Here is a 12,624-nt window from a genome sequence, read left to right as displayed (position 1 = left end):
TTAAATCTTCATTTGTTTTGCTTAATCCCGAAGTATCTTGATCTCATCTTTGTGGGCTTGGTCCTTTGGGCTCTCTTGGAGGATGGATGTGCATGAATGGACTTCGAATCAACATGGGCTTTGGTCCTTCTTTGGGCTTTGGCCTTCGTCTTTCTCCGTGTCAGCACTCGATCACGGGCCTCATCATTTCATGCTCCAAAATAGGCCAAAAACCTGCAAAAACGAAGTTCCTCCAAAATATATGTGCAAATGTGAAAATGACCAATAATTATGCCGGGGTTAGGACGGTTAGTGATTTTGATATTAAATTCATGCCATTATCAAGGATAAACAAGGGATAAAATTGGTACTTAAGGAGCGCTAACATTCCCCCCATGCTTAAACCTTGCTCGTCCTCGATAAGTCCAGGAGCTTTGCTTATAAAGAAATTAGCGTTGCCCCTTAATGTCCTCTCTGCACTTAGTCATACATAACAAGGCATATTGCTCTCTCAAGTATTTAGCATTTAAGTTCATGTTGTGACCGGTTACTTTTTCATTATGGAAGATAGACTAGCAATTAAATAACAAGCCACAATAATAAATAAATGCCATGCTCTCAAACTTAAGCGAACTTCAAACCTTTACCTTGTTTTATCGTGAAGAGTTTTCAAAAGAATGCTTATCAAACGTAAGTGAGGTTCTCTTGCGAAAGATCATGGAAACACTCATCTCATCAAGTCGCTCAAGCCTACATTAGATTGTCTTCAACCTATTCTACTCATATATAAAAGTGGAAGGCTTATGTGGAGCTTAGTAGGTAAAAACAGTCCTAGCAAAACATTATACTTGAGATATTATCAAACTAAGAGAGAGAACTAATGGAATTACCGACACTAGTCAAAAAGGACATTGGAGAATAATATTGGAGAGGGAGAAAGATGAAACACACACATTTAGATAGGTGGACATGTGCAAGTGACAAATGGATGATCCCGAGACACAAATGAAGTTCTCATTATCGGATTGCACATGGTTGGAAGATTTGAGCATGGAATAATTCTTCAAAGTAACTTGGAAAATTAATGAAGCCAAAAAGAGCTAAGGAGCATTTTATTCTTCTCTTTTTTTCTTTCATTTTTCTTTACTTTTCTCCTTTTTTTTCATTTTTCTATTTTTCTCTTTCTTTCTTTTTTTTCTTTCTTTTTGCTCCTTAGAAGTTTTGATAACATAGAATACTTACCCAGCCATCCCCCCATGTTTGAACGAATGCTCGTCCTCGAGTATGAATAGTGGGAGAACCAACTAGCTAGGGTAAGTATCTTAAATTCACCTTCTTCTTCGTCGAACCTCTTGAATCTCCGGGGAGCCTTGTTTCCCAAAACTTTTCTTTATATGGTGCCCTTGATTCTTTTGATTCCGTCGAAATGATAATCCATACTCAAATTGGGTTGTGGTCAAGGAGGTAATCACAAAAAGATATTTTTGGTTTAGGGTGGATATCCAGCGAGGTTTGCAAAATTCCCGAAGTAGAAACTCATAATGCATGGATAAATAGGCTAGCAGAAAGAAGGTTACACAAAAAAACGGAATGACCAGCTTCTTAGTCTCATACCAAAGAAATCAATCTTAATCCAACTCTTCAAAATATAAGTTTGCAATCTAAAGGTTTCATCATGAAAGAATATGTATGTATAGGCTTTGGTAGGTAGAACTTTGCAAGAGATTCACAAATGTAGATAGCATAGGAATTAAGTTTTCAAATTAAACAACACAAGGTGTAAGGTCATCGACAGACTTAAATCAAAGAGCAACATAGAATATGTGGGTCTAGAATTTAGTCATTTAACCTCCACAAATAAAAGAGCCGGTATTTAATCATTTTAATTCCATTTAATTGAGAGCAAATGGTCAAGTCATATACAACATAGCGTAGGTAAAACAAAGCAGCAACTTTCATCATTTTTCCATAAGCATAAGGCATTGCCAAAATGTATCAATGTGGTGAGCACAAAGTGATGGTAGTTATCATTCATTGAAAACAAAAACAAATCTAGGTTGTACTCCTAGTAGCTCTGTTATTACAGGGAGAGATATACAAAAGTTGCATCTATGGTTGAAGGCATATATGTACAAGCATTTAGAAAAAGAGAGAGTTGAGGAAGAATTACCGTCCTTCTCGATGCTCGTAATGAAGTGTAGCGCGACCTCCCCCATACTTAAGCATTGTCCTAAGCATGTAAGAAGAATCATGAGCATCTTGTGGCAACCGTGATTATCTCACTCCATGAGATCTTTCTTCCTTGTCCACGAAATCCTCCCCCATGCTTAGCATGATGCTAGGCGTGGAAGGAGAAGATGGACCATCTTGCAATTCTTGAAGTCCTTCCCTCATGTCTATGAATATAATCTTCAATGTATCTTCACCTTTGTTGCCTCCATTTTCCTTCAACTTCTTCTTGTACAAAGTCGTGGTCCCAATCATTGCTTCACGTCGTCATCGCCTCCTTCAATTCCGACTGGTCGGACTCCGAGTGGAGGCTGGCTGGGTGGCCGAGACACAGCCCCCAAGCGTGTTGAAAACGACTCGGTAAAGAACGAAGACAAGTGGTATGCAATATTAGAAATGTAATAAGCTTCATTGAATGAGTAGATGGGTACATAGTTTTGCATTACGTATGCTTCTACGGATAGAAGCGACGCAGGTGTTCGATATCCCATGGGTTGCCCACATCTGTACCGTCTGGCCTCTGTAGGTGGTAGGTTCCAAGAACCACTATCCCACTGACTACAAAGGGGCCTTCCCATGGGGAAGGCAGTTTATGAGCGCCGGTGGTCGACTGGATTCGTCATAGAACCAGGTCGCCGACATTGAAGTCGCGCTCATGGACGTTGTGATTATGATAGCGCCGGAGCTGCTGCTCATATCTCGCGTGCTGCATGGAGGCCGTCAGGCAGTGCTCCTCTGCCGAGTTGATGTCCGTGCATCGAGTCGCCTCAGCTTTGTTCTCGTTGTAGTTCTGGGTGCGCGGAGCACCAAAAGCTATGTCTGAGGGCAAGACTGCTTCAAAACCGTACACCATGAAGAATGGTGAGTAGCCGCTGGCCCGGCTTCTTTGCGTGCGAAGTCCCCAAACTACTCTGGGTAGTTTTTGGAGCCATTTTGCACCATACTTTTTGATCGGGTCGAAAATTCTGGCTTTGAGCCCCTGGAGGATCAAGCCGTTGGCCCTTTCAACATGGCATTGCACCTGGGGTGCACCACGGAGGCATAGTAGACGTTGATGCAGCTTTCTTGGCAGTAGTCCTAGAACTCAAAGCCCGTGAATGAAGTGCCTAGATCTGTGATGATCCGGTTAGATACCCCAAATCGGTGTGATATCTCCTCGATGAACTCGGCTGCCTTAACTGCTGTAGTGGCTGTCACCAGCTTGACTTCGATCCATTTTGTGAACTTGTCAATGGCCACGAATATGTGACTGTATCCGCCGACAGCCGTATTTAGGGGTCCCACCGAGTCGAGTCCCCAACAAGCGAAGGGCCAGGACGGCAGTATGGTCCGCAAGGCCTGAGTCGGGACGTGCTGCTGCTTGGAGAAGAACTGGCACCCGGGACATCACCTGTCGATGTTCCTAGCGTCGGCCAGAGCCGTGGGCCAGTAGAAGCCTGATCGGAAGGCTTTCTCCACGAGGGTGGAAGCGCTCGTGTGGTTGCCGCAGATACCCGAGTGGATATCGCTAAGGAGTCGGATTCCTTCATCCTGTGTGATGCATTTCCGTAGGGTTCCTGAGGAAGCCGAGTGCTTGAACAGCTTGGTTCCGATGATGACGTATTTGCTTGATCGACGAGCAAGCTTCTTGTGTTCCTTTCCCTTTGGATAGCTTTTGTTGTTCTTGATGAAGTCGATGATTGGGGAGCACCAATCAGTGTCGAGGGTTAGGACCTCCTGTCCTATGGCCGGGACCATATTAGGCTTTGTGGGAGGCTCCTCTTCCATCTTGACCGTGGGGCTTCTGAGAGCTTGAACGAATACGTCGGGTGGTACGATAGACCGCTTGGATCCAAGCTTGGACATGACATCAGCCGCCACATTGTCGTCCCTGGGGACGTGGTGGAACTCCAAACCATAGAACTTGGTTTCGTGTTTTCTGATTGACGGAGGTAGATCTATATACCTCCCAGCCGAGTGGGGTCCCCGGAACCCGGGTGACTACCCTGCTCGGTGACTCGGCTAGGACTACTCGGCATACAGGACTCGGCCGTGTGCGGAAAGGATCTTCAGAGGATCAGGACGAGGGGCTCCAGCTAGAGACCCAGATATCTAGGGATCTTAACCGACCTCCTTCCTTGTAAAACAACCCGAGTATATCATTCCTTGTACCCCTACGCCTCCTAGTCTATATAAAGGAGACGTAGGCCAACCCATAGACTCGCTCCACCTTTTCGCAGCATCCTGCAAAACCTAATACAACCCCGAACAAAGGTCCTCCAGCCACCGGAGGCCATGACGCCCCTAGGGTTAGATCCGATCTAACCCCTCAAGCGCCTACCGCCTCTCGGATTTCCGAATCCGAGAGCCACAACGTGGCAGCCACGTCAACCAGGGTGACCCGTTGCCCTGATGAATCTGCTGATGACCTGATCTTCTAGATAGATCGCGTCAGCATATCCATTGCCGAGTGCATTCGACTCGGCGAATTCGCACTTCGCCTTAGCGACGACCCCGACCGTGTTCTCTGGGAACTTGGCAACACGTCTACTAGAACCAGATCTGATCTGGTCACCCCAAGATCTACTGCGCTTAGGGTTCCCAACCCGAGGCGGACTATGTGGCAACCGCTCTTCCTAGGACAACCCGTCGCCCAGCTAGGTCTGCCGATGATCTCATCTCCCAGATAGATCAAGTCAGCAGATCTATTGCCGAATGCATCAGGCTCGGCAAGGACATGCTCCTGCGCCACGATGACCCGGGTCGGATTCCTCTCGGACTCCGCAACACCGCCGCGACGTATTAGGATCACATCCGAGTACGACTGCCCGACCCAGCAACCTTCGGTCAGATCCGATCTGACCCGACTTCAGGAGAGGAACTCGACTTCCAGCATGCCTCGTTCACCCTCCCACCCAACCGCTCTTCTGCGATGGAGCATCGCCGCATCTTCATCATCTCCGACGACTCCAACACTCGTGAAAACGAGACTGACGAGGAGAAGGCCCAACGACTCCGCCACAACGAGATCCGTGCCGACATGAGGTGCAATGACGAGGCCATCAACCGGGGCGAACGCGACCTGGAGGACACCGAACGCCGCAACACCAGGAACCGGCGCTCACCGATCCGGCCACGCATCCTCGACGGCGACTTCGTCCTCAACTACAACGGCCAAGACGTCTTCGCTACGCCATCAACCAACCTCGCCGCAGTGTTTCAGGTGCTCGAGGGTCTTCAGGAGAGCCCCGAGATCGTCAAGGCTCGTGCTTGCCTGCACGTGGCCGCCACTCAAGCCCAGCAGCTACGCGAAAGCAACTCGGTCTACCGCGCCCAGTCGAGTCATCACTCGACATGACCTCACGGCGACGACGCAGAGGTCAATCAGGGCAACCTTTGTCTCCAACTCAACCAGCGAGACCTGTGCCAGCACATCAACAATTGTCACTGTCAACGTGACGCCGCCGAACGGGAGCAATGTCGCCAGTATGATGAGGAACACGGTGACTCCGACAACCAGAACCGTGGTCGCCAAGGCGACAACCACCCATGACGTCCTCGCCGCGACAACGACCCCGGCAACGACATCGACGGCTTCTCCGCCTTCTCCTACCGGCTCTGGGCCATTCAGTGGTCTGCTACCTTCAAGCCCACTGGGATCGAGAAGTACAATGGTGAGTCGGATCCCAAGACGTGGCTGCGCACCTACTCCATCGCCGTTCGAGTTGCTCGCGGCGACAACGACATCATGGCCACCTACTTCCCGGTCATGATGGGTCCCCAAGCTCTCAACTGGCTCGAAGCACTCCCCGATGGCTCCATCAACAGCTGGCAGGATCTCTGCGACGCCTTCGTCCAGTACTATCAGGCATCCTGCCCGGGTCCCAAGACCAGATGGGATCTAGGCAGCATCGTGCAATAACCGGACGAGTCCCTCCGCGACTACATCAAGAGGTACTTCGCTAACTGTAATACCATTACGGAAGCTGATGACAGGGACGTCATCCACTACTTCAACGAGGGCCTCCACAATATCGAGCTGTGGAGAAAGATGTTCCAGACCTACCCCAAGACGGTGGGCGAGATGATGACGGTCGTCAACAAGCACGCCAACATGGAGGAAGCTGAGCGGGCTCCCCGCTAGCACAAGAACGACTACTCCGAGAGTCCCCCTTAGCGGGACAACCGCCCGAAACGCCGCCGCGATGACCGCCCACCTCGCCACGGGAAGAAACACGACCGCGCCAAGTCATCCAAGAATCGGGACCGCAAGCGTGGCCCCGAGAACACCGTCGCCGTCGCCGAACGATCCCAGTTTCGCTCCACCCTCAACCAAGCGGATCTGGATCGGCTCTTGGATGGCAAGTGTCCTTGGCACAAGGACGCAAACCACACCGCCCGGGAGTGCTGAGCATTCTCCAATGGCGTCATCAAGGATGACGACCCCAAGCGACCCCGCCGCGACGACCGCGACAGGTTAGGTGGTTCCAGAACTACTCGGGCGTGCCCACGAAGGCGCAACTCGCCTAGGTGAGACGATGATGACCAGAGGGAAGATTCCCCATGGAACTTCCAGGAAGAAGACAGGGCCGTCAACTTCATATACGGTGGCCCTAGCAAGCTAGCATGCCGGCGTAAGCTCAAGCTGGACGACCGAGAAGTCAACCTGGTGTTCAAACACCCGGTTGAACCCCTCCGATGGTCGGAGACGCCGATCACCTTCGACCACCGTGACCACTGGGTCTACCTACCCAGGCCGGGTGCCTACCCCCTGGTGGTCAGCCCGGTGGTGAGCCAGGTCCGCCTAGCCAAAGTACTCGTCGACGGTGGTAGCACCCTCGACATCATCTTCGCCAGCACACTCCAGGGCATGGGCTAGGACATGGCGTCCCTGGTCCCATCTGACCAGGCCTTCTACGACATCATCACTGGAGCTGGGTCGACCCCGGTCAACCGGGCTACCCTGTCGGTCACCTTCGGCACCCGCGACAACTACCGCACTAAGTACAACAACTTCGAGGTCGCCGAGTTCGAGACCTCCTACCACGCCATCCTGGGAAGACCCTGCCTCGCCAAGTTCATGGCGATACCCAACCTCACATATCTTCTCCTGAAGATGCCAGCTCCAAAGGGGGTCCTCTCAGTCTACGGAGACTTGCAGACCTCTTATGCGTGCGAGGCCAAGAACATCGAGCTCTCCGACACCTTGGAACGATCCAGGAACTCAGTTCTTGTTGCTCAGGCAGCAAAGAATCTCCCGGCGGATCATCAGATCATCCCCGCCAATGAGTCGACTTCCGAGTCGCAACTCACTCCAGCCGTGGCGACCAAGACCATCGTCCTCCGGGACGATGAACCGCACAAGACCGCCGTGATCGGGGCCAACCTCGACCCGGCGTAGGAAGGCGTGCTCACCTCTTTCCTCCGGGAGAATTGGGACATCTTTGCATGGAAGCCATCTGACATGCCTGGAGTCCCAAGGGAGGAGGCTGAGCACTCCTTTGATCTAGACAAGAAGGCGAAGCCCGTCAAGCAACGGCTTCGTCACTTCGCGCAGGATCGAAAGGAGGCTATTAGGGTAGAAGTAATCCGGCTCCTAGCTGCCGGTTTCATCAAAGAAGTCACACACCCAGACTGGCTGGCAAACCCAGTCCTTGTAAAAAAGAAAAATGGCGAATGGAGAATGTGTGTTGACTATACAGACCTCAACAAACACTGCCCTAAGGACCCCTTTCCACTACCACGCATCAACCAGGTCGTCGACTCGACGGCCAGGTGCGTTCTCCTCTCTTTTCTTGACTGCTATTCAGGGTACCACCAGATAGCCCTCAAGGAGTCGGATCAAGAGAAGACATCTTTCATCACCCCATTCGGGGCCTATTGCTACAACACAATGATGTTCGGCCTCAAGAATGCCGGCACGACCTACCAGAAGGCCATTCAGAGATGCCTCCAGGGGCAGATCGGGCGCAACACCGAGGCCTATGTCGATGATGTCATCGTCAAGACAAAATGTAATGATCAGTTCATTACAGACCTCTCCGAGACATTTAAAAATCTCAGGAAATTCAAATGGAAACTCAACCCGACCAAGTGTGTGTTCGGTGTCCCGTCCGGAAAACTACTCGGCTTCAAAGTCAGTGGCTGGGGCATTAAAGCCAACCCCACCAAGGTCAATGCAATTAGGTTCATGAAGCCACCCAGGAGCAAAAAGGACCTGATGAAGCTTACAAGGTGCATGGCTGCCTTGAGTCAGTTCATAAGCCGACTCGGTGACAGAGGCCTACCCTTCTTTAAACTTCTCCGGAAGTCCGACAAGTTCGAGTGGAACGAAGACGCTTCCAAAGCATTTCAGGAGCTCAAGGACTTCCTCACCTCCCCACCCGTCCTAACGGTGCCTGAAGATGGAGAAGTCCTCCTCCTCTACATTGCCGCTACTACAAGCGTAGTGAGCACTGTCCTTGTCATCGAACGCGACGAGCCGGGTCGCACCTACAAGGTACAACGACCTGTCTACTTCATCAGTGAAGTACTCGGCGAATCCAAGGCGCGCTACCCCCAAGTGCAGAAGCTGTTGTACGCCATCCTCATCACGTCAAGGAAGCTACGCCACTACTTCCAAGCACACAAGATTAGGGTGGCCTCATCATACCCACTCGATGACATCCTCCACAACAAGGACGCCAACGGCCGAGTCGTCAAATGGTCAGTAGAACTCGGCGCATTCTCGATTTAATTCACGCCACCCTCCACCATCAAGTCTCAAGCGTTGGCCGACTTCGTTGCTGAGTAAACCGAGATTCAAGACCCTCCGCCTAACACCAGATCCGAGCACTGGATCATGTACTTCGACGGCGCCCTCAATCGTGACGGAGCCGGTGCTGGAGTCATCTTCATTTCCCCGAAAGGCGAACAACTCAAGTACGTTCTCTAGCAACTTTTCAAGGCCACTAACAACGCTGCTGAGTATGAAGCTCTCATTCACGGTCTCCGGATCGCTGTTACACTCGGCATCAAGCGTCTGTTGGCATACGGCGACTCGAAAGTCATCATACAGCAAGTCAATAAAGACTGGGAGTGCACAAAAGAGAAGATGGACGCCTACTGTAGGGAGATCAGAAAGCTCGAAACCAAGTTCTATGGTTTGGAGTTTCACCACATCCCCAGGGACGACAACGTGGCGGCTGATGTCCTGTCCAAGCTCGGATCCAAGCGGTCCATCGTACCACCCGGCGTATTCGTTCAAACACTCAGAAGCCCTATGGTCAAGTTGGAAGAGGAGCCTCCCACAAAGCCCGATTTGGTCACGGCCATAGGACAGGAGGTCCTAACCCTCGACACCGACTGGCGCTCCCCAATCATCGATTTCATCAAGAACAACAAAAGCTATACAAAGGGGAAGGAACATGAGAAGCTTGCTCGTCACTCAAGCAACTATGTCGTCATAGGAACCGAGTTGTTCAGGCACTCGGCTTCCTCAGGAACCCTGTGCAAATGCGTCACACAGGATGAAGGAGTCCGACTCCTTAGCGATATCCACTCGGGTATCTGCGGCAACCACACGGGCGCCTCTACCCTCGTGGGGAAAGCCTTCTGATCAGGCTTCTACTGGCCCACGGATCTGGCCGACACCCGCATCAGGCAATTCCCCGGATGCCAGTTCTTCTCCAAGCAGCAGCACATCTCGGCTCAGGCCTTGCGGACTATACCGCTGTCCTGGCCCTTTGCTTGCTGGGGACTCGACTCGGTGGGACCCCTAAAGACGGCTGTCGGTGGATATAGTCACATATTCGTGGCCATTGACAAGTTCACCAAATGGATCGAAGTCAAGCCGATCACAGCGACTACAGCAGCTAAGGCAGCCGAGTTCATTGAGGAGATATCACACCGGATCGGAGTGCCTAACCGGATCATCACTGATCTGGGTACTTCATTCACAGGCTCCGAGTTCTGGGACTGCTGCCAAGAAAGCTGCATCGACATCTACTATGCCTCCGTGGCACACCCTAGGTGCAATGGCCAAGTTGAAAGGGCTAACGGCTTGATCCTCCAGGGGCTCAAAGCTAGAATTTTTGACCCGATCGAAAAGTATGGTGCAAAGTGGCTCCAAGAACTACCCAGAGTAGTTTGGGGACTTCGCGTACAAAGAAGCCGGGCCACCGACTACTCACCATTCTTCCTGGTGTATGGTTTTGAAGCAGTCTTGCCATCAGACATAGCTTTTGGTGCCCCGCGCATCCAGAACTACGACGAGAACGAAGCTGAAGCGACTCGATGCACGGACATCAACTCGACAGAGGAACACCACCCGATGGCCTCCATTCAGCATGCAAGATATGAGCAGCAGCTCCGGCGCTATCATGATCGCAATGTCGATAGGCGCGACTTCAATGTCTGCAACCTGGTTCTACGACGAATCCAGTCGACCACCGGCGCTCATAAGCTGTCTTCCCCATGGGAAGGCCCCTTTGTAGTCAGTGGGATAGTGGTTCCTAGAACCTACCACCTACAGAAGCCAGACGGTACAGATGTGGGCAACCCATGGAACATCGAACACCTGCGTCGCTTCTATCCGTAGAAGCATAGGACATGCAAAGCTATGTACCCATCGGCTCATCCAATAAAGTTTGTTATATTTCCAATATTGCATACTACTTGCTTTTCGTTCTTTACCGAGTCATTTTCAACACGCTTGGGGGCTGTGTCTCGGCCATCCAGCCAGCCTCCATTCGGAGTCCGACCAGTCGGACAAGAACAACCCGGTTCGTCTTTTCTGAACACAGCTGAGTACGTCCAGGAACCACTCCGTGTCACCATGACCGAACGCGCACATTGATGATCCGCTCTCAAGCGCCATTCAAAGGGCTCAGAGTATGCTTTCCACCTACTTGGCAAATTCAGAAAAGAACTCGGACCGTGGGCTTAACACCAACATTAAAATTAAAACATTATTTACACAAATATTGTTCTTCGTCGGTCAACTCTGACCAACTTTCTTTGCAGCAAAAGGAATAAAACAAACTCCTGGAGACCGGCAGCTTACAACTCGGCGACGATGCGCTAGGCGATCTCCAGGACGACGGTGTGGTTGGCCTCCCACTCGACATCCGAGCAATCCTCAGGTATGCCATCTCCCACCGGATCCAGGTCCGCCTCGGGGAGATGGGTCTTCACAAGACCCAAGGTGTGCTGCACAGCATCCTTGGCAGCTCCCCGGATGCAGGCCTCCAGACGGCTGCGGGATGCCTCTAGCCTCTCGGCCAGGCTCTCGGCAACCGCCACGCCCTCGGGCTCAAAAGCCCCGAGCAGTGCTTCCAGCGGCCTGCTCAGGCGATCCAGCGTCGCCCGGCCCTGCCCACCTGCTCTTCCGCTTCTGCAAAAGCCACCCGACTGGGTCAGCCCAAGCCGAAGAACATGACAAAAAGGAACATAGCATATGATTTCTGGGTCATACCTTTCTGAGCCTCCCGCTCAAGGAAAAGCTTCTCCCCGGTGGCGGCCTCTCACACCTCGGCCACCTCCTGGAGCTTCTGCAGCTCCTCGTTGGCCTTGGTGCAGGCCTCCAACTCTACACAATAGCAAGTCAGAGACCAAACAGCATACAAAAAACTAGGAAGACGTGATCCCGACTACATACCGCGCTTCTCCTTGCGCAGAGCATCATCGGCCTTGACCTTGTCAGCCTCCAGACGGCGGCTCTGCACCTCCAGCTCGGCCACCCTGGCCTCGAGCTCTGCTACTTGACCAAGGGCAGCCTTCCCCTTAGCCAGCTCCTGGGCGGCCTGCTCGGACATATCCACAAGAGCCTGACGAAGATACAGGCATTACACAACAACAACTCCAAGAACAAGTCGGCTTCAAAATAAGAGAGGCCGGGGACTCACCTCGACCCATTCATGGGTCAGCTTGGCGCACTCGATCATGTGGCTGCCAAGTGACTCATCCTCCTTGGCCTCCTCCCTCGCTGGCGGGGGCCTGACCCCCTCTGTGGGCTTGGCTCGGGCCTTCTCCGCCTCGATGGCCGGGACATCGAGCGCCCCGACCTCAGCGATCGCCGTCCCTTCACCGCGGGGCGGATCTTGCATCTCCACATCGCGGGGAGATGAGGAGACCCTGTTGCTAGCCTCCTCCTCCTCCCTCTTGTCCTCCTCCTCGTGGCGGGCTCGGCTCCTCGCCGGGCTCGCCCGTGGCGAGTTCAGCTTCGGGGCATCACTGGAGCCACCCTCATTGGACTCCTCCTCCGCCTTCCTCTTGGCGATGCTAAGCGTCGCCCTCCTACAACAACAATGAAGGTGTTAAGAAATGACTCAAGAAAGCAAAATCCAAGACAAAACGGCATCAAGATGGCATAACTCACCCGCCGCTGCGACGCAGCGGGAACTTCAGCCTCAGCGGCGCAGTCGGCGGTGTCCCAGAGCTAGCGCGCGGGGACACCAT

General features: G+C 52.2%; 2 protein-coding genes across 2 annotated transcripts; one reads left to right on the top strand and one right to left on the bottom strand.

The window, feature by feature from the left end:
• Positions 1-2,827: 2,827 nt before the first annotated feature.
• Positions 2,828-3,975, bottom strand: LOC120669154. Its single transcript, XM_039948954.1, has 3 exons — positions 3,599-3,975; positions 3,343-3,457; positions 2,828-3,229 (listed from the first exon to the last, which is right to left on the bottom strand). Exons 1-3 carry the CDS (start codon positions 3,973-3,975, stop codon positions 2,828-2,830), a joined length of 894 nt encoding a protein of 297 aa, XP_039804888.1.
• Positions 3,976-8,080: 4,105 nt separating this feature from the next.
• On the top strand, positions 8,081-10,765 carry LOC120669153. Its single transcript, XM_039948953.1, has 4 exons — positions 8,081-8,201; positions 8,346-8,686; positions 9,122-9,608; positions 10,128-10,765. Exons 1-4 carry the CDS (start codon positions 8,081-8,083, stop codon positions 10,763-10,765), a joined length of 1,587 nt encoding a protein of 528 aa, XP_039804887.1.
• Positions 10,766-12,624: the final 1,859 nt, after the last annotated feature.

Source organism: Panicum virgatum, chromosome 4N (assembly GCF_016808335.1).
Source record: "Panicum virgatum strain AP13 chromosome 4N, P.virgatum_v5, whole genome shotgun sequence".
Classification (NCBI taxonomy): Eukaryota; Viridiplantae; Streptophyta; class Magnoliopsida; order Poales; family Poaceae; genus Panicum; species Panicum virgatum.
Note: the sequence above shows the minus strand (reverse complement) of the source record. Positions and strands in the feature narration are given on the sequence as shown.

Coding starts and splice junctions, on each gene's coding strand:
- LOC120669154 (XM_039948954.1), bottom strand. CDS start 3,975: ATGGAAGAGGAGCCTCCCACAAAGCCTAATATGGTCCCGGCCATAGGA. Junction 3,458..3,598: donor GACGCTAGGAACATCGACAG/GTGATGTCCCGG, acceptor CGGCGGATACAG/TCACATATTCGTGGCCATTG. Junction 3,230..3,342: donor AGATATCACACCGATTTGGG/GTATCTAACCGG, acceptor GGTGCACCCCAG/GTGCAATGCCATGTTGAAAG.
- LOC120669153 (XM_039948953.1), top strand. CDS start 8,081: ATGATGTTCGGCCTCAAGAATGCCGGCACGACCTACCAGAAGGCCATT. Junction 8,202..8,345: donor TGTCATCGTCAAGACAAAAT/GTAATGATCAGT, acceptor GGGGCATTAAAG/CCAACCCCACCAAGGTCAAT. Junction 9,609..10,127: donor GGAACATGAGAAGCTTGCTC/GTCACTCAAGCA, acceptor CTTCATTCACAG/GCTCCGAGTTCTGGGACTGC.